We start from the raw sequence: 25,622 nt of genomic DNA, 5'->3' as shown, positions 1-25,622 counted from the left end.
ATGATGGGAGCATTCAAACAGTTGAGCGCCAAGCTTTTGTAAGCAGTGATGGCAGCATCCTCTGCATGCTTCAGCTGTGCCGAGGCCTATAAAATGGGCTTTAATGAGCATCTACTGCTGTTTGGTTGCACAGAGGAGGAGAAAAAAGTGGAGCAGGCCTCTTGAAAACTCATGCTGTGTAGGCTGACTGGAAATACAAATCAAACCATTAGTACCTCACATAGTACTTGGTGTTTCCACAAGCAGTAAATTGTTTTTAGGGTTTTACAAGAACTATTTTTTGGCCTCAAACTTAAAAAGGAAGAGCAGCACCAATCAGAGTCTTATAGCCAATATCCACGGGGAGACACTCCCCCATCTGCTAGTTTGTCAGAGGTTGCTCAAAGGTTTTTGTTATAGTCTTGGTATGGTGCAATAACTGATTGAAAAATTGGGAGTTTTAGGTTTGTGGCCAGGGTTGGTAAGGCTGAAACTTAGTCAGTTTCAGTCACCAGCTGATATTTTTATTCGGTGCATTTCTTCTATTCACATGTACATCATCTTTGGCATCTTGCTGTGTAAACCACTTCATTCTGATTCTACAAAAATCATTTTCCGCTGTGGGTGATACTGACTGGTTCTGTTGGGGTCACTAGGCCAGTCCACCAGCAGCCCACTGTGTTTTTGCACAGACACAAAATGAATAAATTTTGAGTGTGTGAGATATAAATACATATGCCTCACTGTGATCAGTTTCACTGCTCACCAACCTCTAAAAGCGTGACCATAACTCTGCCTTTATAGTGGCATTCTTAGAGGTTCGCATTGACTGCACACAAGCCCAGTTTTGTTAGGCAGTGAGCAACCCCATTTCTCTTTTATGAGAACAAATCCCACATTCTTTTTGTTTTATTTTTCTAGAATGACATAGTTCTCATTGAATTGTTCACCTTTTATTCTCTGGACGATTTAGTTTCCAGATGTCCCAGGTAATGAGGAGGATTCATCAAGGAAAATAATTGTGCACCAGTCTACTGCTGTCCATCCTCGTGCTTGATATTTTTTTTCAAAGCTGTAGGCGAACTTTGTGATTTATGCGTTGCAAATTATGAGAGGGATTTGTGCGTTTTGAAGACGCATTCCAATACAAGACTCATCTGCACAACAATGAAGCCGTTAGCAGATGAGTTCAAGGTTGCTACCAGTGTTGATGCTGTACAGAGTGGGGTTAGACACAACTAGAGGAATGTTGAGTAGCTCCAGCCTCATTAAACACAACTCAGGGTGTCATTGTAAATGTCAGGGTCTCACAGAGCCGTGGTCGAGCTGCAAGTAGAAATAAATTCAGGTGATTCCCCCACAATAGCCACAGAGGAGGGTTTCATCCAACTTAAACTGATAAATGTGCCTGCGAACATTTTCCTCAAAATGATTTATGAATAAGAATGAGGAGAAAATACTCTGACATGAGGAGCTATTACCAGCTATCCCTCCATTGTACTGCATACTGATCCAGGCAGGCTGCTCTCACAGCGTTCCAATAAAATATAATTGCCTGTCCGATTGGAATGATTGATGACTTAAAGGAGGGGATGGGAGGGTTGTTGGTCTATGGCAGATATTTAAAAAGTCTCTTTGGATTGCAAAGTATATCTAACTGGACTGCACTGCCCATAAATGAATGAAAACAGATGGGATTGTAGCAGTATGAAAGTTGACACTAGAGGTACGTCAGTTGCAGTTTTCTAACCGATCTTTAAGAAGCCCGACCTGCTGATTTTGATTTTGGCCAATGCCGACGTTTTTGCCTGAAACGTTGATAAATTTAGCGTTAAAGTCACTAAGTTGGGAGCAGTGGGATGACAATTGCTGGCGTGAACCCTGGTGGATTTGATATTTAACTCAAAGTAGGATTTAACGTATTGATACTCGCGAATGAAAAATCTATACTTTCTGAGGAAAAAAATATAGATAAATATCGTAGAGTCGATAAAATTGCACAGCCCTCGTATTTTTCCATTTCACCAGAGAGCCTCTTTAACCCGTTATGTCTATTACTGGTACTGTTTATGTATAAAAAACCTATAATAAATAAACAAACAATGCTTAGCCCAGAGGGAGCGCAAGCAAAGCCTGGTGACCCACCAGGCTTATGATGCACTTGGGGGAAACCCTGCAGTTTTCAACATGTCGTATATGTTTTCTTTTCTAACAACGTCTTAGATGTGTGTGAAAAATTCACATCTCTTTTATTATAGAGCCTCAACAGATGACTTTAGGCAATAATATCTTCATATTGACAGTTTTGATCCAAAACCAAGAATTCCCTAAACACACACACTCCCACCCTCTGTATCAAACCAATGGGAGGAATCTATTTCTGGTTATCAGTTTTGAGCTGGAATCCACTGTTCTGTTGCAATATGTTGCTTTATTTGCTGTAGAATGAACTTGTGCACAGAATTGAGCTCACTGTCGCATGTTGCCTCGTCATTATGGATCACTGACCTGGAAAATAAAGTTCAGCTTGTAGGCTTCTGTATGTCATTGTCAGGCTTTAGCCATAAAATCAGCAAAACCCCTGCATAGTTAGATCCTCACTACTTCACTTAAAGCTAGGGCTGCACATTTGAAAACAAGATGGCTTCGTCAGATAAAGTGAATGCGGCAAAGAAAGCAACTGTATTTCATTGAACACAGTGGGGAAGCTGCTATGTGGGTTAATGCCTTTCAGTTTGGGGTTCTGCTATCCATGGAGACCCAAACTCTCGCTAAGACTTCCAGAAACAATGCAGAAAGAAGCGGGAGAGTGAATGCTGTTGCTAGGTCCTTCAGGAGCTGCTTGACAAGTGCCCAGGTTGACGTCACCGGCTGATTTGCACATCAATATGTCGAGGCGGAGAGGCTGCGCTCAACACTTGTTTTTCATTCGGATTGTTGGCGAGTTCAGTCCAAAGATCTCTGACTTTGTTCCCACCAAGGTTGAGCAGCAATAGCTGATATAGCTGGTTAGATTACCCAAGTTGGACATGAGTGTTTGTGATGGAAGCATTCACAAGGTGCTTGCTATGCCATACTGTGAGCAACAGATTGATAGATTCTTTCTCCCATGCTATTCACAGAAAGCTGGAGTAACATTTTAAACAAACCTTAATTGGGTTTTCTGTGGGGGACAACCCCTCTCAGCCCCCCTCTGGGCTTCAAGAACAGATTACTGTAATTATCACAATACAGGCATGCTCCAAATTTAGCCACAGCTAACTTAACTAAGCAGATGTTGCATCTGATTACTCAGCTGCTGTCTATTCAATGAGTAGCAGGATAAACAAGGCATGGCTGGGATTGGGAAAGTTGCATCTAAGGCAGCCTGGTGACTGATATAATGACTGTGAGAATAGGTGTATAATTAAATAATGCAGTATTGTACAAAAGTCTTGCTTCTGTTGGTTTGTGTATTTTTTTGCAAGGATATAAGTAACAGATGTTCTAAAAGTATAGAAATAGTACATCTGGGTATTTGTTCCTGCTTCAGTTTAGCTGATTTTCAAGAGGTTTTTATTATTCATGCAGTAGTTTCAACCTATGTATTTAGGTGGAATGCAAGCATGTACAAAGAAGCTAACTTTTGTTTTAGAGAATATATTTGTGACTCCTACTAAACAAAACTTTTTAGGAAAGCCTGACTTTTATTGCTATGAACTACTGCTGTTACTGTTGCGGCTGTGGACTATACCAGCTTAGCTCTAAATCTGTCACCAGAATACTTCTGCTGTGTGCTTGTAGGGTTTTGAATTAATTGCTGAGCGTAAACACTCAGCCATATGCTGTCAAAGATTTAAGGAAAGTACTCTCTCAGTTCTGATGTTTTAATGGTCCGGTTCTCTCTGCCAGTTTCTGAACTTATTTTCTATCTAATCATGCATTCTTCGGGGTTCCCATCGAGGGGTTATGAGGCAACCCACCAGGCTAAAGCCAGGTTTATAGTTCACGCATTGAACTGTGCGCGAGTTTGTATGCACCAGTAACGGCATCCAGACCAGTGTAACTTGGTTGGAAATATCAAAACAAATCTTTATCTGTGTTTTTTTTTATTTCATTTTTTCAGCATCAATTATAAATTTTTTTTCTCTGTCTGCTTTGCTCACATCAGAGCCCCAAAATTATTCTTAAACTCAGAGAATAATCTGTATCATCTTAACTTTGAACAGCTATCACTTAAATGTGCGTTTTGTTTTTAAACTGACTGAAAATTATTGGGTTCTGTTGGCGTACATTTTATACCACTTAGTTATTCAGAAATGAGCTTAGGGCATAAAGTAGAAGAAACAGAGTTGTGTGCCGGCTTCTAGCAAACCCTAAAATTACATCCTTGTCTCACTTAACAGTGTTAAGTGAGACAGGCTGTAAATATATCACTCCAGCGTCGTCTCTGCTGTGCTGCCATTGTGATGACGGGGAGGATTTTTCCCTCGCGTGTCAAGACTTTTCAGTCCTGACTTTTAATCTCCTCCGAGATGAGCTGAGGCTGTGTCCTTTCACAAGGTCGGCCATTTTCTGTGTTTTCTGCTGCATCAGGTGATCGTGGGAAGCTCGGCCTGCTTTGTGCTGCGTACACGCAAACACACACTTTCTGTCCCGACTAATTTGCACACCTTATTCCCTGTGCACAAAAGGTGCGTGCATTTCCATGCATCCTACTCAAGCAGGCGGACACTGACATGATAAAAACATGGAGTTATGTCAATGCGAGTTCGGTGTGTGTGTTGGTGTGTTCTCAGAGTAGCAGTCGAGAGCTACTCTTAGCTCATGTTTCAAACCTTTCTAAACAAATGAAGGGCCATCTTGTGCAGGTTTGGTGGGACTGGAATTAATCACAGCAAAGATGATGCCTTCATTTGTGTAGAACTGCTCCCCGACTGCCCATATTTCTACAGTAAGTGTACATGTCGGCTGCTTTTTTAGCAGAGAACCCAGAGGATTATGTGTGCAGGAAGTCTGCCTCAGATGTAGAAGCAGCTGCTTCATTGGGGCTTGTGAAGATCCCCTCCCTTCTTTCTCTCCTTTTGGTGTCTCTCCTGTAGGATTACTTAATCTGCCTGAATGAACACATTGTTGTTTTGGGTCATTTCTCCTGCCTTACTGTTGACTGTTTGACCTGGAGGAGGTCATGTTGTCTGTGGTGTCGCAGCAGATATTCCAGGGAAGGTCTGATTCCAGGTACAAGGATGATGAGAGATGGAGGAAAGTTGACTGCATCTTCCTGTTTAAGCCAAATGACCTGGACTTGATTCAGTTAATAATTGTGTGAAAATAGTGGTTACTTGTGGTAAAAAGAGTAGGCTGCAGGTGAGCCTGAGTTTGAGTTCCAGAAATGGACAGGTTTTTACAAGTTTTAAACACTTGAAGCATTGTAGTGGTTCTGACAAACAATATGTTACACCTTGGAGTACAGCCGGTATACATTGTTTTTCTTGTTAGTTATTGATATTTAAATTGGGGCTCCTATTGTTCCACACCAGATATATGTATTGAGTTCAACTGATAAGATTAGTTTTCCTGTCTCCCAATTTCTTTAATAATGTATATATTATTTGTTTTTGTGAAGTTGCAGTAAGTCGAGCAGATTTGTGGTGGATACTTAATTTGGCCAATTTTTATTATCTTAAGAAATATTACTAGATTATTTTTTTTCTATTTGTTTTTTAGCCTTCCTGTTCAGTTATATCTCTTAGAATCACATTGAATGTCTCAACCTGAATGATAGAACAAAATGTTTAATACAAAAAAGGAAATTAACTAATTTTCAGGCTTCTTGTCATCACTTTTAAATGCCTCACACATACTGAAAATGTATACTTTTTTAGTATTTAACTACCTTTTTTAAACACAGACATAAATATATTAAATTATAAAAATACAGGTGCAGATATTAATCCTGGATTGGTGCATCTCTCTACTTCTGTCACATTCTGAGCTGCTTTAAGAACTTAATGTGTGTCAACCAATAATCTTTATTGTGGCTTAAAACTCTGGCAGGATGTTCCACAGCTGTCAACTTTATAGGAGTGATTTTCAGCTCCTTTACTATGACTGCACCTGCTGCCAGAGTCAGTATTCGGATCCATGTGAACACTAAAGCAAATTTAGATCTGTTATCGCTTGTTACTGCTTAACAAACACTCTAAGCCTGGCAGTGCTGAAGGAGGCTTGTCTCGTCTCTCATCTCCATCAGCCGGGAGCTGACTGGGACAAACATGGAGCCTTCTTAATTGAAGAAAAGTCAGTCCAAACAGTGACTGCTTCATGGGATTGAATATGACATGGAATAAACTTCACATCTTTTGAAGCTCAAACAACTCTATGCTTTGTTTTGATCAGAAAATCTGTCCGGCAGTGACTCAGAAAGTTGCTATGTATCCCCATTTACAGAATTAAAACAGTCTTGGGACATTCATTCTTTCTTTCAGATAAATGTCTGAAAACCTGAGGATCATCCTGGTCTGTTACTTTCTCAAGGTTTAGGAACATTGACTTGTAGAGCTGAATCACTAAGTTGGAGCTAACTTGAGCTGGGCGATGGCGCAGCAGAGAGTCGATTCTTTTATACTTCCAGTAACATTGTCACTACAAAAACTAACTCTGGGTTTCCTTCTTCTTTTCTTGTGTAAAACTTTTGAAGTGTTCAGTTTTGGGAAACGAGTAGTCAAGAAGTTTCATTGTTTCCTGAGAAGAAACTTGATCTTAAAGGTATAAATAAGTAAAGATGCACCGATGCGGTTTCTCATTAGTGTTCATTAATTATTCATATAAGAGAAGAGTAAACGCAGCATGTGTGAGAGCTTTTGCTATAAAACTATGATCACTTTTTACTAGTTTATAGCGAAGACTAGCTGATTTAAATTTGACTTTTCGTCTATAATATATTTGAGATGAAAATTGTACATCCAAAGGGCCATCCATAGTGTGAAAGACTAAAGCATTTACTTCTTCCATGTTGGGGAGGAATTTTGACATTTAACAGTTCTCTGGCTGACAGCGGCATGATCTGCTGTTTTTCTTTGGCCTGCAGGTGGAACAGTGTAATAATTTCTAGTGTTTGTCTTGTTTCAAAATATTTCAGCTCAGTTGTGTATGCTGCCTCTCTCGTCAGTCTTTTTTTTTTTTTTTTTTTTAACCACTTTGTTTACCCTCATCTGTCCTGGCACCCCAATTACAACCATCCGAGTTCTGCCTTCTGCATTCCTAAGAACGAGGTTATAAATAAACTTCAAGATAAGTTTTGACATTCATTAAACACTTAAAATCGTTGATTTTAAGTGTTTAATGCCTCCAAAAATAGATTTATCCCTCACCTCTAGCTGAAAGCTTAAAAGAATAAAACTGAGCAACTTTGTTGGAATAGATTCTGACTTCCTGGTATCTGCTGAAAGTCTCACTCTCTCTCTATGTCTTGCAGCCAGAACATTTTGAAAATACTGTCCACTTAATACCTTCTCTATGCTTCCTTCAACTTCATCTTTAAAAGCACCACATTGAGACTTAAAGTGGCCAACTCTGAGTATGCATCTATTTGTATCAACTTCGGCTCCAAAAACATTGTTGTCAGAGCAACCTGGCAGCCCTTGGTTCTTTCACTGACAGGAAAAATATTAGATTTTCCAATTTCCTACCTTGTTTATCACCAGTCAAGCAGAAAGTGTGCTTACGAAAGGATTCCCCCCTGCATCTTTAGAAATGTGCATTTCCTCCACGATTTTGCAATTGTTTTTGTGATTTAAAAAAAATAAAATGCCACAACCAAAATCACTGATTTTGTGGTGCTACTTTAGAAGTTTGCAATATTTTTTCTCATTAAGTCACGTTATTGCAAGGCCTGTAAAATAATTTTCCCCCTACTGTCATGGAGAACAGAGGGAAACTGCTTTTCTCGGTTTGTTTTTTTGCGCTTATTTATTACAGTGAATATAACTTCACTCATCATATTGATCTGGGACTATAACTTCACCTGAAGTAAGGCTGAGGCAGGAAGAACAACTGCCACCTGCAGGTGGGAGCTAGCAGTCACTTAAAATCAGTGTTTTTGAGCAATTTTATGGAAAATTTGCAGTAAACTAAATTTTTCATTGGTACAGAAAAAAAAATTTCTGGGGATGTGGATATTTTTTGAATTTCCGCAACTGCGAGAGGGCAAGAAACTTTAAACGGATGTGTCTAAGTATTGTTGTATGTTTGGTCTTAAACTTCAGTTTAATTCATATGAATTAAACTAAATACTTGCTAAAGTATTTAGTACTTTGGCAACTAAAGTACCACTTTAGTTACTTATGATGCAACTAAAGTACATTTAAAAGTTTGTAATAAGTAATTAATTGCATGATAAATTAAAATGAGCTTGATAATTTCTACTCTGGTGATGAATAGTTTTCTAAGGGCATTTTTGTTTACACAGACTTCATAATCCATTTTATTTCTGGTTTCAGTGGAGGGAGGTTTTTATTTCCATTTTCTCTCTTGTTTTTGGTTCTTGTGTTTTAGTTTTGATATTTAAATTTTTTCCCATTCCGGGGCAAATTTGCATTATTGTGCCATTATTGTACTTGAAAATGGTCTCAAAACGACAATATCATTGGATAATTTACCGTCCAGTAAAATTAGTTATTGTGACAGGCTTCAGCATGTAGATTCTGTAATTAATGCCAGCTGTCTGGTGTAGTGCAGTCGTAGCTCTGTTGTTACCTTGACGGTGAAGAGCCTGATCATTTCAGTCTGGGCTGGGAAGGGAACTTGAGAGCAGAGGATGGCAGCGTGGCCCGTGTTGGCGTTCAACTGTTGATTCACACACGGTGTGTGTGCCAGAACCTCCATGTGTTTACACTGTGCCAAAATCCTGCTCATAATTTTCATGATTATTTCTCTCTCTCCTTCCTCCCCTTCCTCTCTCTTTTCATGTTCTCCTCATTTTTCTCTACAACACTCATCATTCCCTCAGCTCTGCGTCCCCTCTGATTCCTCCCACTTTTCTCCCCTCTCCCCAACCCCTCAATCCCCTTGTCGTCATCTCCCTTGCCTCTACATGTGATTCCTTCTGTCTCATTTGTCTTTTGCCTTCCTGATCTACCTCTTCACATCCTCTCCCTTTCTCTCCCGCTCATCCCTCCCTCCCTCCCTCCCTCTCCTCTGGCAGACTGCTCATTGCGGTGAGTCAGTATCATGGAGGCAGGCAGCGGGGCTGCCGCAGCAGTGGGGAGTGCAGCACTGGGACTGCTGGGAGCCACAGCCACGTCCAGCCATGACATCCTGGACAGGTAAGTGGCTGGCACACACCCTCAACGTTAACTCTATGCATTGTGTGTGTGTGAGAGAGAGAGAGGTTAAGGACCACACCTCAGGAACGGTTTTAGTGAGCATGCTAGTTTGTTTATAGTTATTGAAGGAGTGAGTGTTTGAGGTTTTAATGTGTGTCCGTTTTTGTCATGACTCCATGTTCCATGGGTAAATAGCCTGCTTTACGACAGTTCGAAGATTTGGTGTGTATGTTGATGTTTGTATGTGGGCGCACATGTATATGTTGATGGGATGGTGAGTTCCTCAAGGAGAAATGACACCAAGGTATGCGCAAGCAGGGGAGAGAGGGGAAGGGGGGGGTTGGCATCGATGTACAGCCGTGCCTCACTGCAAGAGCTGAGCTGATAGGGTGAGTTTGCACAGTCACCACCCCACCCTGTATAAAGTTTGCCTCCCCCCACCTCCCCACCCCATCCCATCCACGACTCTACTCCCAAACAGAGCCTATCAGCCCCCATAGCAACTGGAAGACGGCGGTTCCTAATGGTCTCTGCTGGGAGCCTCCATTCACATCTCCAGCAGCCCCGGTCATTCAGCTCCACCAACACCATGCAGCTTTCAGCCAATTACGTCATCGTTCCAGCTGCACGCCCACACCAGCATGCTTGTTCAGTGTCATTACACGCACACGGACATCTTTGACCATGCGTTAAACGCCAACAAACACACACATGCACCTGCATCTAAAATCCTGCTTCTAACGCTGGAGGCTGTTTTACCATAAACACACACAACATTCCGGCGCATGGCGGCTTGTCTTAGCAGCCAGCAGGTGCTGCGGGGGATGTCACTTATTTCCTCCACATCACAGTTGTTAATCTTTGTTGGGCTAATCTCAAGCACTTCCTGGGAATCTCTTCTGGCGCGTTGAGCGGTGAGACAGACCTTAAGGCGGTGACGTGTTCAGCTTCCTGTTTGCCTTGCTGCTGTGGTCACCGTCATTAAATGATTTGTATCTCTGAGTTTTAAACCTGTTTTAGGTGAAATGGTCAACCGTGTTCTGTGCCTTGCAAAAGTATTCAAACCCTTGCACTTTAGCACATTGTGACATTACAGCCACAAATAGAGTATTTTGGTCTGATTTTTTGTGACCAACTCAAAGTAGCACATAAGTGAGTTGATGAAAAATTTGGCATGCTTTTCAGTTAAAGAAAAACAAATCTAATGACTGAGGATGAGTTTTGTTTTCAGTCTTTTTGAGTGAATATTTTGTAGAGCCACATTTAGCTGCGGTTCTTTAGGGGTTTTTCTCTACAGGCAATCTGACATGTCAGTCAGTCAGATTGAATGGAAAGTATCTGTAAGCAGCAACTTTCAAGTATGCGCACAGATCCTCGATTGTTTTTAGGTATGGACTTTGACTGGTCTGTTCCAATACACAAATTTGCTTTGATCTAAAGCATTCTGCTGTAGCTTTGATGTTAAGGGTGGTGGTCCTGCTGGAAGATGAACCTCCACCCCAGCCTCAAGTAAAGGTGCACCGATAAATCGGCTCCAATTTCCTTACTTTGGGCGATACTTGAGTGATCCACTGATCTTATCTGCCTCTGAAAGATAAAGTTCATTTTCTAGGCAAACATTGACTTTGCAATTAATTGCTGTTAAGCTGATCACTCTTTATAACATTCTGGATTATATGCAAATTGCCATTATAAAAACTGAAGTAGTAGACTTTGTAAAAAATTAACATTTGAATCATTCTCAAAATTTTTAGCCATGGCTGTATGACGCAGCAACCATAGCCCCACAAACACAAATAGTTGCATTTTAAGCCATTTGTAATATGTTTCCTAAGGGCACCGTTTACATAAAGTGTGATTTCAGTCACTAAATTGCACGCAATAAATGCATTTAGTCATTTTTTAATTGACTGATGAACTTATTAAACGAACAGTGGAGGAACTACTAAAACTATCAATCCCATCAATAAAGGGTTTTCTTAAGCAGTAATTGGAATTTATTGTGACAACGATAAAGCTAAATTCATGATGATATGATTATCATGAGAAATGTATTTATTTATTTTTAAATGATAAACGGTATGATAAATGCCCACAGCTATTTGTCACTTTAGGGACTTTTTAGATAAAAAAAAAAATCTGTCAAAATCTGAATTGGCAGGTCAAAACGGCAATCAGTGCACCTCTTTCTTGAAGTGTAGCCAGTTTCCTATTGTAGCCTTTTCCTCCAGTCCTGCTAAGGCAGCTTGATGGTGGTTATTCCTCTGCTGGATTAACATTGTTATGTTTTTTTTTGTTTTTTTGGGGGCTAGGGATAACCATCAAATCTACTCAGGCCCTCCACCTGCCCACAGTCCATCTCCGCTCCTGAACTAGGTCTAAATCCTGCTCTGGGGTTACCATGGCAGCAGCAGCTTAGCATATATTAGACAGCGGTCCAACATGGCAACTGACGACAGTGTGGAGAAAAAAAAAAAGAGGAAGAGAAAGGCGGGGCATTTTGCCAAGGCTAGTGATTTATAAAATTTGTCCGAGAAATCCTGCTGGGTGAGGCTGGATCAGAGGATCAGCAGCTTGGGATCGGGGGGGGAGAGAGGAGGGGACGGGTTCCCCGAGATGACACCGAGAAATGGAGCTAAAAAGCTTTAGAGCTGCATTCTGTCTAGTGACTCTCTAATCCTGCTCGTTAGATGATTAATGCAGAAACAAATTCTGCATGAGGATATGTTAAAAACCACACTTCATTCCCTATTCATGTACATGCTCTGGCTGTTATATGTAATATGAGCATGTAATATTTTCTATGCGATCTACATTATCTATCCCTTTATACACAGTGATGTACTCGTCAAGTTCACACACTGCAAACTTTAATGGACACAAAACGTACAAAGCAAGTCAATACCTGATTCTTTGTTTGAAGGAAAGAAAAATGACTGCAGGCAAACACGTTATTGATGTGGTGAAAATCATCCCTGAACTTTGACTTTACTACAAAAAGTACAATTTACTCTTACTGTTATAAAATATTTCATTAATTTATCTCCTCTTCCGATGATCCCTAATCAAAATTTGATTAATCGGAGATAAAGTCGAAATGGCATCCTTTTTTGTCTTAAAGCTGCAATAGTTAACTTTTACAAAATATTTATTTTTACATATTTATTAAAACTGTCACCATGTCGTGTCAGTATAATATTAGACAGATGATCTGTGAAAAAGTTCATTTCCTCCCTTAGCTACTACTGACATCTGAAAAAATACAGCGCTCTCGACCAGAAGCAGCCAGAGTCGATAGGAGGGTTTCACTGCTCTCAATCATCCTCAGGTACTTGCTGCTCAAACGGCTTAGCATTCCAGGTAAACCGTTTTTCTGTCGTCATTGGAGGCCATGCCAACTACCCTGAGCTATATATGGGGAGGGTATGACAGTGCTAAGACCCTTTTCCTGGCTCTGATTGGTTGTTTTTGACCGGTAGCGGTGCATTTGTTCAGGTAACAGCAGGAACACAAGAAGAAGGCAAAGGCATAGGAGCTCGTACCAAACTGTCCCCATATAGTGACAGTCAACAAAATTGTAAAAAACAATTTTTTTTAATGAAAGTTATATATTACTGCTTTAAAGCTAATGACCTAATTCTGTTGTAACAGGTGTACCTTCACTTTCCTTCAACTAAACTTCACACGCGCACCATCTACAGGCAGCGTAGAGGTTTACCAGACATGAGAAGTGCTCAGAGTTATGAGTTCTCAGGATGTTTGTAGTATCAGGTTGAAGACTTTTGTTTACTCTCTTAAGGTGTTGGAGTTCCCGCCAGGCCTGTGAGCAATGACGTGTCTGTTAATAATTCAGAACCATCGATCCAAAGGCAGGCGAGAGCACCTGGAAACGACCATCAGCTCTGTGATTCCTGTCTAAAAGCATCTCATCGTAACTGGTTAACACAGGATCCCTAATGTCCCCTAAACTCTCCTAAAGCTTCAGCATGCTGGTCATGCAGAGTGTGTTCCCACCAGACAATCTGGTACAATCCCAGTTTGAATGGGGACCAAAATGCAACATTTCCTCCTTTGGTTCAGTTCGCTTTCGCACATTGAAAAAATAGTAAAAAATCAGTTTACTCACTCGCCTGTGGTGGCGCTGCACCAGGAACCACTGAAGGAAATAACATGAAAACCCCTAGAGGAAGACATGAGCGTAACTTCTTACTTTGAAAAGTGTAAACAAATATTGAGTTGCATTAGATTTTAGCGGTTGTAGAATTTCTCCTTTGTCTAAAAATACCACGAGCCATTTGGTTTGGTTGTATTTACCCAGAATGCCCTGCGCTATATTCTGCTTTTTGAGCAGCCCAGAGCTCACTTTTTTTGTGCGCATCAGAGTTTGATTGCGCATTCACACTTCCTCAAACAAACCAATCTTTCTGGGCAAATGTAATAGAATTTGATTAAAGTGGAGGGGAGGAAATAGACCAGAGGACAGACGTACGTAAGTCCGGGGGGGAAAGACGAAAGTACAAAAATAATGTACAGGATGCAGGGAGACGCGACCGGTAGACCAGGGGACGAACGTAAGAACGTGGGGAAGAAATACGGGATATTTACAGCACCTTTGTTCTACCATGTAACGTCACGATGAGCTCAGTCACCCGTTTGTTGAGACCAAGATGATATGAAATTTATTGTGCGGTTCGTCCATAAAGCTACACTTGCACTGTAAGCATCAACTACTCAGCCGCCCGCCGTGTTCAGTCTGTCCGCTCACCTGTATAAATACTCCTCAGCGCTCTTCCCGCCGTTCATTTCAACCAGCAGTCGTACTCCAGGCATCGCGCCAGTCATTTAAATGATGCTTATTGGTCCCCCAAAAACGATAAAAACCCGGTCATTAACATGGATCAATAAAATCCCTGAGCTTGAAAATTGGACGTTGTGCCGCTAAAACTTAAATTTCGTCAACAACTCATAGGCGGAAGTGAGAGCTCCGCGCAATGCAAATAAAGTCCCGGTCGGAAGACGGTGCACTAACTAATAAAACATTAATTAATGAAGCTTTGAGGCAGATAAATTTTCCTCGAGGAATTTTAATAATCGAGGTACTCGAATCATTCAGACAATTGTCATTCTAATGAAAATGTTTAATTACACACACAATGGGACTGTTTATGGTCTGAACCAGGATGGTTACTAAGCTGTTAACAGTCCAATGACTCAAACAGTACAGTGCGCCAGATCAGATGAGTTGGACAGTTTTTTTTTTGTTTGTTTTTTTTTCCCCGTTCTTCTGGAGAGTTGTGTATGGACGTGTCGTCTGTGATGCCATATGTAGGACAGATAGTCCGTCTCAGTGGGATTGGAGCTAAACTCCTGGCCAACTGGAGCGATTTCCAGTCCGTGGAGAAGATCCAGAATGTGCATAAGGTGATAATTGCATGCGTTGCTCACTAATAGTTTCTGCTCATTCTTCCCTCTCTGTTTGTTGTTTTGTTTTGTTTTTTTTCTCTAGCTAGAAAACTAGAATTCTTAAAAGGTGCATCAGTGAGGAATTCTGACATGATTAAATGTGCAGGAAAAAAAACGGCACAGATTTAAGCAGCTATTAAATGGATAGCGTACTTGGCACGGTTGAAATAAACGGATCCAAACGTCAGCTGTGACCTCAGGCTGGCCGCTCTGATGTGCGACTGTCTGAGCCAACAGGAACCTCTCACGCCGATGGGACGGACGCGTTTCAAATCACAGGCCTCACTTCCAGCAAAAACACGGACACACTGATGTGTTGTGTATAAACTGGGAACATGGTGAGAATTCTTGGTGCCCATTGGAGCTGAACCTGTCTTATTAATATCACAACCAACTGCTTTATTTTGAGCAGAAAAAATACACAGTGACAGGTCTGCTTTCATTCAGAGTTGAGGATGATGCTTACTAAAACGTTTCTTTTCTGCAGCTAGTGGGAACTGCTGACTCTGTGTCTAAAAACTTGAAATGCAACTTATGTGACAGTTGCTTGTGTAATGTAGATCTGTGAATCTTGGCTGAACTCAACAATGGGTTCAGCTCTGTGTTTGTGTTACATTACATTACAGTAATGCTTATTGTAGCTGGGGTCGGGACTTTAATGCGTTAATGTCTATTAATTAGTTACATAGATTTTCACACATTAAAAATGTTAACAATTTTTTTTTTACATGAAAAAGTCCTGAGCAAGAACCTTTGTATTCTCGTGATTCTGTTTGTTTGTAGTGGCATCTAATTAAGAGATTAAAAAAAAATAAAAATCTTTGGTTATGATCATCATATAATTATTTAATAATTTAGAGGCAAAATTTAGCTTTTTTTGTTTTTGGTTAAAATGCAGTTAACGGCAATTAACTACTTATAGACAATGCATAACAATTAACTCGATTTGAATTTGTTATTAAGCTTCACCACTTAATTTTAAGGTGCCCTTTTGTTGCATGAAATGTAGGAACTGAGTTCCACCATTAATGAAAACCATTTCTCAGTTTCATGGATTAATTTTAGGTACAAAAAGAAATTATAAGACTCCATGCTTTTAGTTTGAAAATGGCATTAAGTCAACTTGCGACCGGAAAGTTTAACCAGAAACTAAAAATCTGACCTTAGTTCTGATTGAGTGCACCAAATTGCATTAACAAGTACTGTACTTGGTGTAGAAAGCTCAAAGTTAGCTGTTAGCTCTTTGTTTTGATATCACTGTGATATCTGCTAGCCCCCCCAGGCCTCTTTATACTACTGTAGCGTTTACTGTTATTGGCTCAATTTATTAAAATATTAATTAGAATCTTTGAATGAAGTGGTTTATAATACATTTTAATGCTCAGTTAGTGTTATTTCGCCTATCGGTTTAGCCGAGGCTGTTTATTTGCTGTAGAGCTGAGCGTGATGTCCAAGGAGCTCCCTGCAGCATTCCATCACCACTCATTGGCTTTCCTTTCATCAGCGCAGGACGGTAATGTCCTCTAGAGGGTTGTATTGGCAGTTCTGAAAGTGGCTTGTATCCACGTGTTTTCCGTTAAGGCTTAGAAAACATGCTCTGCTCCAAAGAGTTGTGGATATAAGCAGTGATCACATCCATCCATCCAAGCTGGCACACTTGTTGCTCCGACTCTACTGGACTCGTGTTCCTCCCGGGATCCCTTATCATATTTGTCATTGACAAATCAGATTTCATCCTGAGCCGCTTCTGACTTCTTCCTTTGCAGATATAGATGAAGATATGATTGCATGACGCCTTGAATCTTGTAGAATGTGATACAAACTAAAACTTTTTTTACACCGTTTTTCAAACGTCACTGAGATTCCTCTGATTTGCTCAACATTTACTAGTGACATACATGATATCAGATTTAGCGCATCAGGACATTGCTCTCGAAACTGCTTAAACTTTTCCAATTTCAGGCTAGATGTTGAAGGACTCGCATCTCTAAGTTCACCTGGAAAAGTTATGGTGCATTTTAGGGTCGTCTTGAAATTTTACCCCAAAGCTGAATATCCCTAACTTTTTGAGGAGTTTATATTTAGGCTTATTTTAGCCCTTTTGGTATTGTTAGACTTCTTTTTGAATTGATTTTTGTTTATGCAACTATCTATGCAGAGGTGGTTGATATATTCGATCATAGAATGTGTCGACAATCCGCCAAAGCAGAGAGATTGTGGGATCGTCTTTAGAGCACATTCCGCGCATTGCAGTTCTCTGCTCTCCCTCAAACACATCACTTTTGTTCCTTTTCTTTCACCTTCATGAATAACTGTTGCAGGGTCGATATGGTTGGTTGTCTTAATTACAACAGTATTGTATTTTTTTTAGTATTCCTGTTAAAGGGGAGTTTCTCTCTCCGCTGTCGCTGCATGTATGTTCAGTATCAGGGATTACCAATGAACTGAACTTTGACCTTGATTTTTTTTTTTTCCCTTCGTATTACTCCTTTTCATTCAAAACTATTATGTCAATAAGTGACATGTTTTAAAGTGATTGAAATAAAATAAAAAAATGTCTGAAATTTACTAAATAGAGAAAAAAATCACAAATCTTTACATCATTTGTTTAACATCTTTTAAAGAAGGTCTAGTTGACTGTATGTGTGAACATAACTTCCAGAAAAATTTCGATCCTGCTTTATGAATTTAGCGCCTAGTGCTCTAAGCAACATTCGCTGCTTTTTTTGTCTTTCCCACACAGACAGCTGTTTGCTTTTTGAAAAAGAGCTGCAGCTGAATACACACACACATGCACACCCACACACACACAGGGGGAGCTGCAGCCTGCTGCCAGTTGAATAGGGTTGTACTTTCACTAGTCCTCTACTGAGAACATCATTGTAAAACATCACAAATGCTTGATTGTTGGTGAAAACCCAGACCTTTATTTATTTATTTATTTATTTTTATCAATAATTGTTTCTTGAAGCTGTGAACATAAAAATAGGCCCTGATTTTTATATAATACGACTTGCTGACTAACGGTATGATTCCAAGAAAAAAGATTAATCAAAAACGTATAATGGTATGCATTTCATATCAGTCTATCAAATTTAATTATTGATCAATTTTCGTTTTAAACATCCAAAACACTGCCAAACTAGTGAGGAGAACTTCATTTATCCGCCATTGGTAACTGAAGAGTGAGTGAGTGAGTTAGTTGATGCCACCAGCCTTTTTCAGCTCAGTCTTTCCTCTGCCTACAACCCCCAGAATGCCATGCGGTTCTGGATCAAAGTTCTGTGAAGTTATAAAAGTTTTAAGTCATATTTTCTTTTGACAGATCACGTGTTTATCACAGTTGATAGTATTGTTTGATCGCCCAGGTTAGAACAGATGTGTAACAACCTGACCAGTGACCACACATATTGATTCGGCTTTTTTGAATCAGCTGTCTTTCTTCTCAGTGTTGTTGTTGTTTACAGCATCTGCTCTCGCTCCAAGCTTGACTTTAAGATGATGGGAAAGTGTTGGATCAGCTCTAGATTGAGCCAGAAAGACATCACTCGTAGAACTCCTCCCAGCAGACGGACTTCTACTTCTTAAAAAGTTAGGAAGAGCAAGCTGCCTCTCAGTAGGAGATCCTTTTCAAACTCCAAGCGTTTTCTACATTAGGTCACTGAAAGAGGCGAATTGTCTGAGTGTTTCACTGGCTAGCTTTCCCACTAGTTGATGATATAATGAAATGAAATGATTACCCCCTCCAGCATATTTTCAGTCAGACATGCAGTGGCTCCAGTGGTGAGGAGCAGTGGTTGAACAGAAATGCTGGGAGAGATTCATGTCTTTCATTTCAGAGCAAATATTGAGCCGTTGTTCTTGTTATTGACCAAAATTGAGGCAAATGGAAATGTGCAGTCGGGACTAAAACTTCTCACCATTTTAAATGTGTGATTTTTTCCAGTTGTTTACTGACATAGTGGGATAGAGGATCAGTTTGAACTAGAGACTGTAGCATGAGTGACTCTTAGAGAAATTCTGTCACATTTCCCTCATGTTTGTTTGGCCTCAATGAATGTCGAAAGAGATGAGAAAAGGGGGATGGAAATGAGATTTTTGAGCCTTGCTGTGAAACTATGTGCTGCAGGGGCTGAAGGAGCACTTCCTGTTTGCTGACAGTCCTCTTCATCAGGGAGTGTTGAACTGTGGGACTGCAGTGCAGCTCTGAGCAGAGAGGCTGAGTAAGTTGTTGAAGCCGGTTCTCCTGCTTGGTGGTCCTTAAAGCTCCTTGGTATTTTTGATGTTTTTTCTTTAAAGGATTACACAACTACTTGAACATGTTGGCCTATAACTGTTGTGATTTTTCTATTAACTCTATTACCACCTACAAAACGTCTACATTGGGGCAAACTGCCTCAAAGTTTTCATGAACAACCGTGGTCAGCTTGTGGCTTTCTCCTTACTATATTAGCAAGAGCTAACGCCATTAGCAGGAATCAAATCAGAACATATTTCTATTTCTAATGAATGGATGTTTAGCAGTTTGGCAGTAAGTCGGGCTCGTTTCCGGTGAGAGTTGGACTCCGCCAAGGCTGCCCTTTGTCACCGATTCTGTTCATTACCTTTATGGACAGAATTTCTAGGCGCAGCCGAGGTGTTGAGGGGATCCGTTTTGGTGGCCTTAGGATCACATCTCTGCTTTTTGCGGATGATGTGGTCCTGTTGGCTTCATCGGAACGTGATCTGTAGCTCTCACTGGAGCGGTTCGCAGCCGAGTGTGAAGCGGCCGGGATGAGGCTCAGTGCCTCCAAATCCGAGGCCATGGTCTTGAGCCGGAAAAGGGTAGAGTGCCTTCTCCGGGTCAGGGGGGTCGTCCTGCCTCAAGTGGAGGAGTTTAAGTATCTGGGGATCTTGTTCACGAATGAGGGAAGAAGGGAGCGGGAGATCGACAGGCGGATTAGGGCAGCGTCTACTGTGAAGCGGGCGTTGTACCGGTCCGTCGTGGTGAAGAGAGAGCTGAGCCAAAAAGCGAAGCTCTCGATTTACCGGTCGATCTACGTTCCCACCCTCATCTATGGTCATGAGCTTTGGGTCATGACCGAAAGAACGAGATCACGGGTACAAGCGGCCGAAATGAGTTTCCTCTGCAGGGTGGCTGGGCTCTCCCTTAGAGATAGGGTGAGAAGCTCGGTCATCCGGGAGGGACTCAGAGTAGAGCCGCTGCTCCTCCACGTCGAGAGGAGCCAGTTGAGGTGGCTCGGGCATCTGGTAAGGATGCCTCCTGGACGCCTCCCTGGTGAGGTGTTCCGGGCACGTCCCACCGGGAGGAGGCCTCGGGGAAGACCCAGGACACGCTGGAGGGATTACGTCTCTCGGCTGGCCTGGGAACGCCTTGGGATTCCCCCGGAGGAGCTGGAAGAAGTGGCTGGGGAGAGGGAAGTCTGGGCCTCCCTTCTGAAGCTGCTGCCCCCGCGACCCGACCCCGGATAAGCGGAAGAAAATGGATGGATGGATGGATGGATGTTTAGTGAGAATTAAACATCTTTAAATCTTTGTAACACAATATATTTGGGAAAATGTTTTGATCCTGATGCTTACAGTAAGCAGCATGAGTTAGAAACTGGAACTCTTTGCTTTCCTTTCCAGTTAGCATTTCCAGCTTTTTCAGCTGACTCTCTCCTTTTCATCTGTTTGGTTTCCCCTTCTTACCTCTGCATTGCCTTCTTTTCCAACATTGTGCGTTTTAAAAGTGAAGGGGCTCATCTTTCAATTTGCTAAAGTAGCTCTAAGTTACCTTAGCTAGCACCTCACATGCTTCACCTACCCAGGATACTGCAGCGTACAAATGGCAATGACAGTGTGACAATATTTCATTTGAGTTTATAAAAACTAAACAGCCTACAGTCTTTTTACTGTATTGTTTTTACATCTGAAATAAATGTTTCTCACATAAAGTCTAATGTTACAACAAGTTGTGGATCCCTTTAAATGCTAAACATGACTCATTTACAGTTATATGAGTAGAATATTAGGGCAAAGGAGGCTTTATTTATGTTGGTGTTCTTTTTCAAACGGGGACAGAGAAAGTATAGATGGAAAATAACCCGACCAGCTCCTACATGGCAGCTTAAAATTATTCCTCAACATACTTTTAGGGATTAAGTGCTTAAATTTCATATGTATATTAAAGACGGCTCAAAACATTTTTGTAACCGATGGTAAACACTGTCAAAGCAAATGGGATGTTATGGTTCTGTTTAAATCAGACTGATGACAAATCACTAAAAAGGGGGGAGAAATGAAACAGAAATTTTTAATTTCATTTAAATTTTGTTTGGATTTTAACCCAAGTTTCAACACCGGAATGAAATGAAGACGTTTCATCTTTGCGACAAATATACAGTTACCAGTCTGACCTACCTTTCCGCTCTCTGTGTTGTCCAGTATAATTGACCATGCGTGATTCTGTGTGTGTTGGCTGTAGGAGCCTGAGGCCAGGACGCCACATAGAGGACGATAACATCGTGCCTGAACTCGCGCACATCCATCCCAGAGAAAGACCCGACTGGGAGGAAACCATCAGTGCCATGGTGAGACTCAAACAGCTCTGTTAATCAGTCACACATGCTTTACTTCATAAAAACAAAAACATAAAATGTCATAAAACACATGTGAACATTGCAGCTTCAGTGCTGAGAATGCACCTCCTACTATTGGAAAGAAACCCAAGCTCAGTTCTAGAACATGAATAAAACTCTGTTATTTCAGTCTTTTTAAAAATGCATCATTTTGACATCGATGTTCTCTAACAAACCCCTGAGGCTTCACAGAACAGCTGGATTTATTCTCAGGTTAAATGGCACACAGCTGGACTATAATTACTTGCTAGTTGTGGTTGTTCTGGATTTTAATTTGGAGTGTCAGAATAAAGAGGGACAAATGTGCCGCACATATGCATGAACCACAAATCAAGTCTCATTTAATTTGCACGTCATAATTTTGCACCAATTTGCTTTGGTCTGTCGAGTAAAATCTTATTTAATAGAAAATGGGGGAAAGTTTCAGCAGTTTGGAGTTTGTTGGTGAGGTATTGTAGTCATTAAAAAGTCAATTTTTTCAAACCCATTTTTTATTCAGCTCAGTCCAGTTCATTGGGAATAATAGTGTTTCTATGTGAAGCCCAAAGTGAATCTCTTCCATCGTCTGACCGTGTTTCCCGGTTCTGATTCTGGCTCCCTCCTCAGCTTCTGTTTATAAAGCAGCAGGCCGGCGAGTTTAAACTTCCACTACTCTGAGAACGGCGCCTCAGGTTTCTGATCAACTCGCCTCCGAACCACTTCAGACTCTCTGCCATCTTCCTGCCGTCGTCTGTTCACTTCAGCCCAACTCCGGTGCTGGTTCCATTCAGCACGTGGCATCATTCATTATTTCCTTTCCTCCCCTGGTTTTACTGCGGGCCTTGCATCTTGCATCAACAGCACAGTGAAAATGAGGCCGTCTCCATGGTAACACGCTGAGCCACCCGTGGTCGGCGCGTGGTAAGAGCTTTCTCGCAAGTGTTCGCTTCGATCCGGCAACAGACAGAGAGGCCGTCACCAACCTTATTCATCAATATTCATCACCAAGCTGATGAATATTGATCAGAGAGGCGGGGCTTTTAATTCTTCATGTTGGCTCGTCAACATTTGAGAGCAGAGCGGCTATGAACTGGGCTGGGATTAAATTCTAGATGTCTCCAGTGGCTCCAGAAGGTGATAGATATTAAGCAACTTAGTGTAAGCTGTTACACCAACACCCTGTTGCACCGGGGAGCAGAGAAATGGAGCAAAATGCTCCCAAAGCCCAGTGGGCTAATGGTGCAGAGCTTTACACCGAACATGGCACAGGATGTGGTACTTTGATCTGAGCTCCCTGATGGAAGTGGAATCTGAAACTTTCAGGCAAGATGTAAATTCGAACTCTTGCTACTTGTTTTTTATCAAAGAGAGAGCAGTTCAAAACTCAGACTGGCACAACTCTCACAGATGATTGATCAGAAACCCAAAACTACCTCATAATGACTCACTAGAGAGTATTATGTATTTTCCAGGCACATTAAACAATCAAGTACTGCGTTCAGTTATTCTAAAAATGCTATGCATCAAACATAATTTAAAAGAAATTTGACTTCATAATTTAATGTCTTGAAATTAAGAACTCCTGGTCTTTCTGAAACTCGACCTTCAGGAAGTCATCACAACATCACTTCCACCAGTTGTCTGCTAATTGCTTCTTGCTAGTCTGAAGGAGCTGACTGGGGAAGGAGGAGGGCAGGGTGCTTTGTGAGCTGGGAGTTTAGAAGCTGCAGCTCCAAGGAGGATCTTTGTCTGGAAGGCGGCACTCGGTCCACCCAGGCGTTTTGCACAGCTGAATGGTTGCCATGGGAGATTAAAGAATTTCTCAAACATGACAACACTCTGATGAGGTAATAACATAATATGAACTGCAGCAGTTACTGCATTAGATCTAATGGATGCAAAAATCAACAGTACCCTCATTGTCAGTATGACGTGTCATTGCAATATCAGTGTGTACAATATTCATATCGCAAAGAGACGGTTGGATTACAATAATTGTAGGTCAATATATATAGATTATATTTTGATGAAATGGAAAATGTAGAAGTGTTACACCTGGGCTTAGCTTATTGCTAAAGATTGTTCTGACCTTTTTAGGTCATTCTTATTACTGCTGCCGTGCCAGGCGCCGGGTATTATTCTGTACCATCTAATATAGTCAAGAGAAATTAATGAGTGAACTGAGAAGAGGTTTCAGGTAAATGCTACAATTAACTCACCTCAGTTAACACCTTGAATGGACATGAGAAACACCATGGAGGAGGATGCCAGGACCAATTCCCGAACAGCAGGCCAGGATAATTTACAACAGTTGGTTTGTTTGACAAAAGCCTGATTCCACTGATCTCCATTGTTCTTTAAGGGACCTGGCTGTCCACTGAAGGACTTGCGCGTAATGTTATGTGTGGACAGAAAGGCTAACTGCATGCTGTCTGCTGAGGGTCGGGTATTCAGGATGTAAGTGAGGTAGCACTGTGCCACAGAACCTAATGCTGCAGTGTTTAAAACAGCCTGTTGGCTCTGTCAGCTTCATGCTGTGAAGACCTTGGGTAGAGGAGGTGCAGAAAGTTCCAGCTGACTTCATCTGCATACCACCTTCACTGTCACGCCGTCTGGCTGCCAGGTCACAAGCTGCTTACAAGAAACTTTCCCAAATAACAATCTCTGCTTTCTTAAGAGCTCACATAACATCCAGGGCTCAGTTTTCAGTCTGTTTTTCAAAAACAAACCAAAACAGAGAATGACTTCTTCTGTTTTTATTTGTGTTTCCTGTAGTTTTATTTTTGTCTGGCAATCAGCGACTAAAAATCAAGCACTGATATCTGCTGATATTTCTTGACTATGCATTTACAACACAAAGTTATGAGAATCTGCTGCATAAATTACACGGATTACACCCGATACAGCTAAGTGTGAATCTGATTGGAAGTAAGTTGGGTTGAATTGGGCAGAATGTTAATGTCATGCAGTAGTTGATGCCTTTCTTTTCTCTATATCATACATTCTGGTTTATGGATCTGTTTTTTTGACTAACTGGCAGATAAATTTGCTTCAGCGTCCTCATATGCGGCTTGTTTTACGTTTCAAATAGCAGGATGGCAGTATAAATACACATGAGGACAACAGTTAAAAGACCGGTTAACATTTAATTAATTTCATTTCCCTTTGGGACCAATAAGAGATCTTAAAAAGGATAGAATAAATATTTGATCTCGAGGAGTTTTATCCTTATTAAATAAAGATTATAGATTTGAGTTTGAACATCACATCCATTGCTTGAACTTTTTCTGCCTTAAAGAAGGTCTTTGTAAAAGATAAAAATAAAGATCCATACACCACTTTGCAAAATATTTAATACTCCTTAAGCTTTTTCACTTGTTGCCATGTTACGATCCGAAAACTACAAACTGTTTCAGACCAAAAAACAATAATTCAGTCTGATTTCAGTTTGCTTTATGTGGAAAAGGTGTTTTACCTGGAGAAGACAAAGAGGAACCTTTTAGCCTCTAAACCTTTAAAATGTGCAAAGCAGGTAGAGAGGAGGAGAGAGATGTTTCCACAAAGTACACTACGATTTTCATGTTTTATTTCTATTCACCTAGTGTTGTTTTGGGGTTATAAATACTTTTACAAGACACTCTAAAACTTCCACGTTTTTTTTCTGGATGTTCTTCACTAAACCCAGAAACAACACCTTCTGCAAAAAAAACCCCAACAAAAAACAACTTTGTTCTCCCTCAGTCAGATGACATAACTGCTTATTCAAGCAGCTTTGACACAAGATCATGGGATGTATTTCTGCTGTGTTTACAGAAGTAACTTCCACAGCATCTACAACTGAGCTCTTGACCTCCTCTGTTAACTGAGCGTACACATGGAGGTAGCGGGTGATCCGTACCAGCACACTCCCCCACCAAATCATTGTTTCAATAATCTCATTTGATCTGAATCTGCAACTTGCGCACAATTTACTAGAACAGTGTTGACAGCGCCTCATAGGTGTAGTATGTCGGTACCAGATGAATGTTTATGCACACGTATCACTAATATTTGTGCTTCTGCTAGTTTGAATTTCTTTACTTTTTTCTTCAGGCACGAAGTGCGGAGATTCCTGAGCTAAGGGCGGAGCCCCTCATGCGCTCCAGCAGCAGCAGTACGGCCAGCATGAAGGTCAAAAATGTCAAGAAGTGAGTAATCACACACACAGGTTATATATTTTTGCTTGATATGTGATCCATTGTATCTTTGTCCACCACCTGGAAAGAACTAATTTCTT

At 41.0% G+C, this 25,622-nt stretch overlaps 1 protein-coding gene across 4 annotated transcripts in view; it reads left to right on the top strand.

The window, feature by feature from the left end:
- arhgap32b (Rho GTPase activating protein 32b) overlaps positions 1-25,622 on the top strand; it is an 88,585-nt gene that overhangs the window by 14,269 nt on the left and 48,694 nt on the right. For 3 of the 4 annotated variants that reach the window (XM_008428367.3, XM_008428366.3, XM_008428364.3), the window contains exons 2-4: positions 8,969-9,284; positions 21,214-21,319; positions 25,439-25,533. In XM_008428367.3, the coding sequence (XP_008426589.2) occupies positions 9,190-9,284; positions 21,214-21,319; positions 25,439-25,533 (296 nt within the window). In that variant the 5' untranslated portion in view covers positions 8,969-9,189. The remainder of the gene's footprint in view (positions 1-8,968; positions 9,285-21,213; positions 21,320-25,438; positions 25,534-25,622) is intronic. The other variant, XM_008428365.3, reaches the window with a different exon arrangement.

The sequence above is a fragment of the Poecilia reticulata genome, chromosome 14 (assembly GCF_904066995.2).
Source record: "Poecilia reticulata chromosome 14, P_reticulata-male-v2, whole genome shotgun sequence".
NCBI classification, from domain to species: domain Eukaryota; kingdom Metazoa; phylum Chordata; class Actinopteri; order Cyprinodontiformes; family Poeciliidae; genus Poecilia; species Poecilia reticulata.
This window is presented reverse-complemented; position numbering and strand designations above follow the sequence as displayed.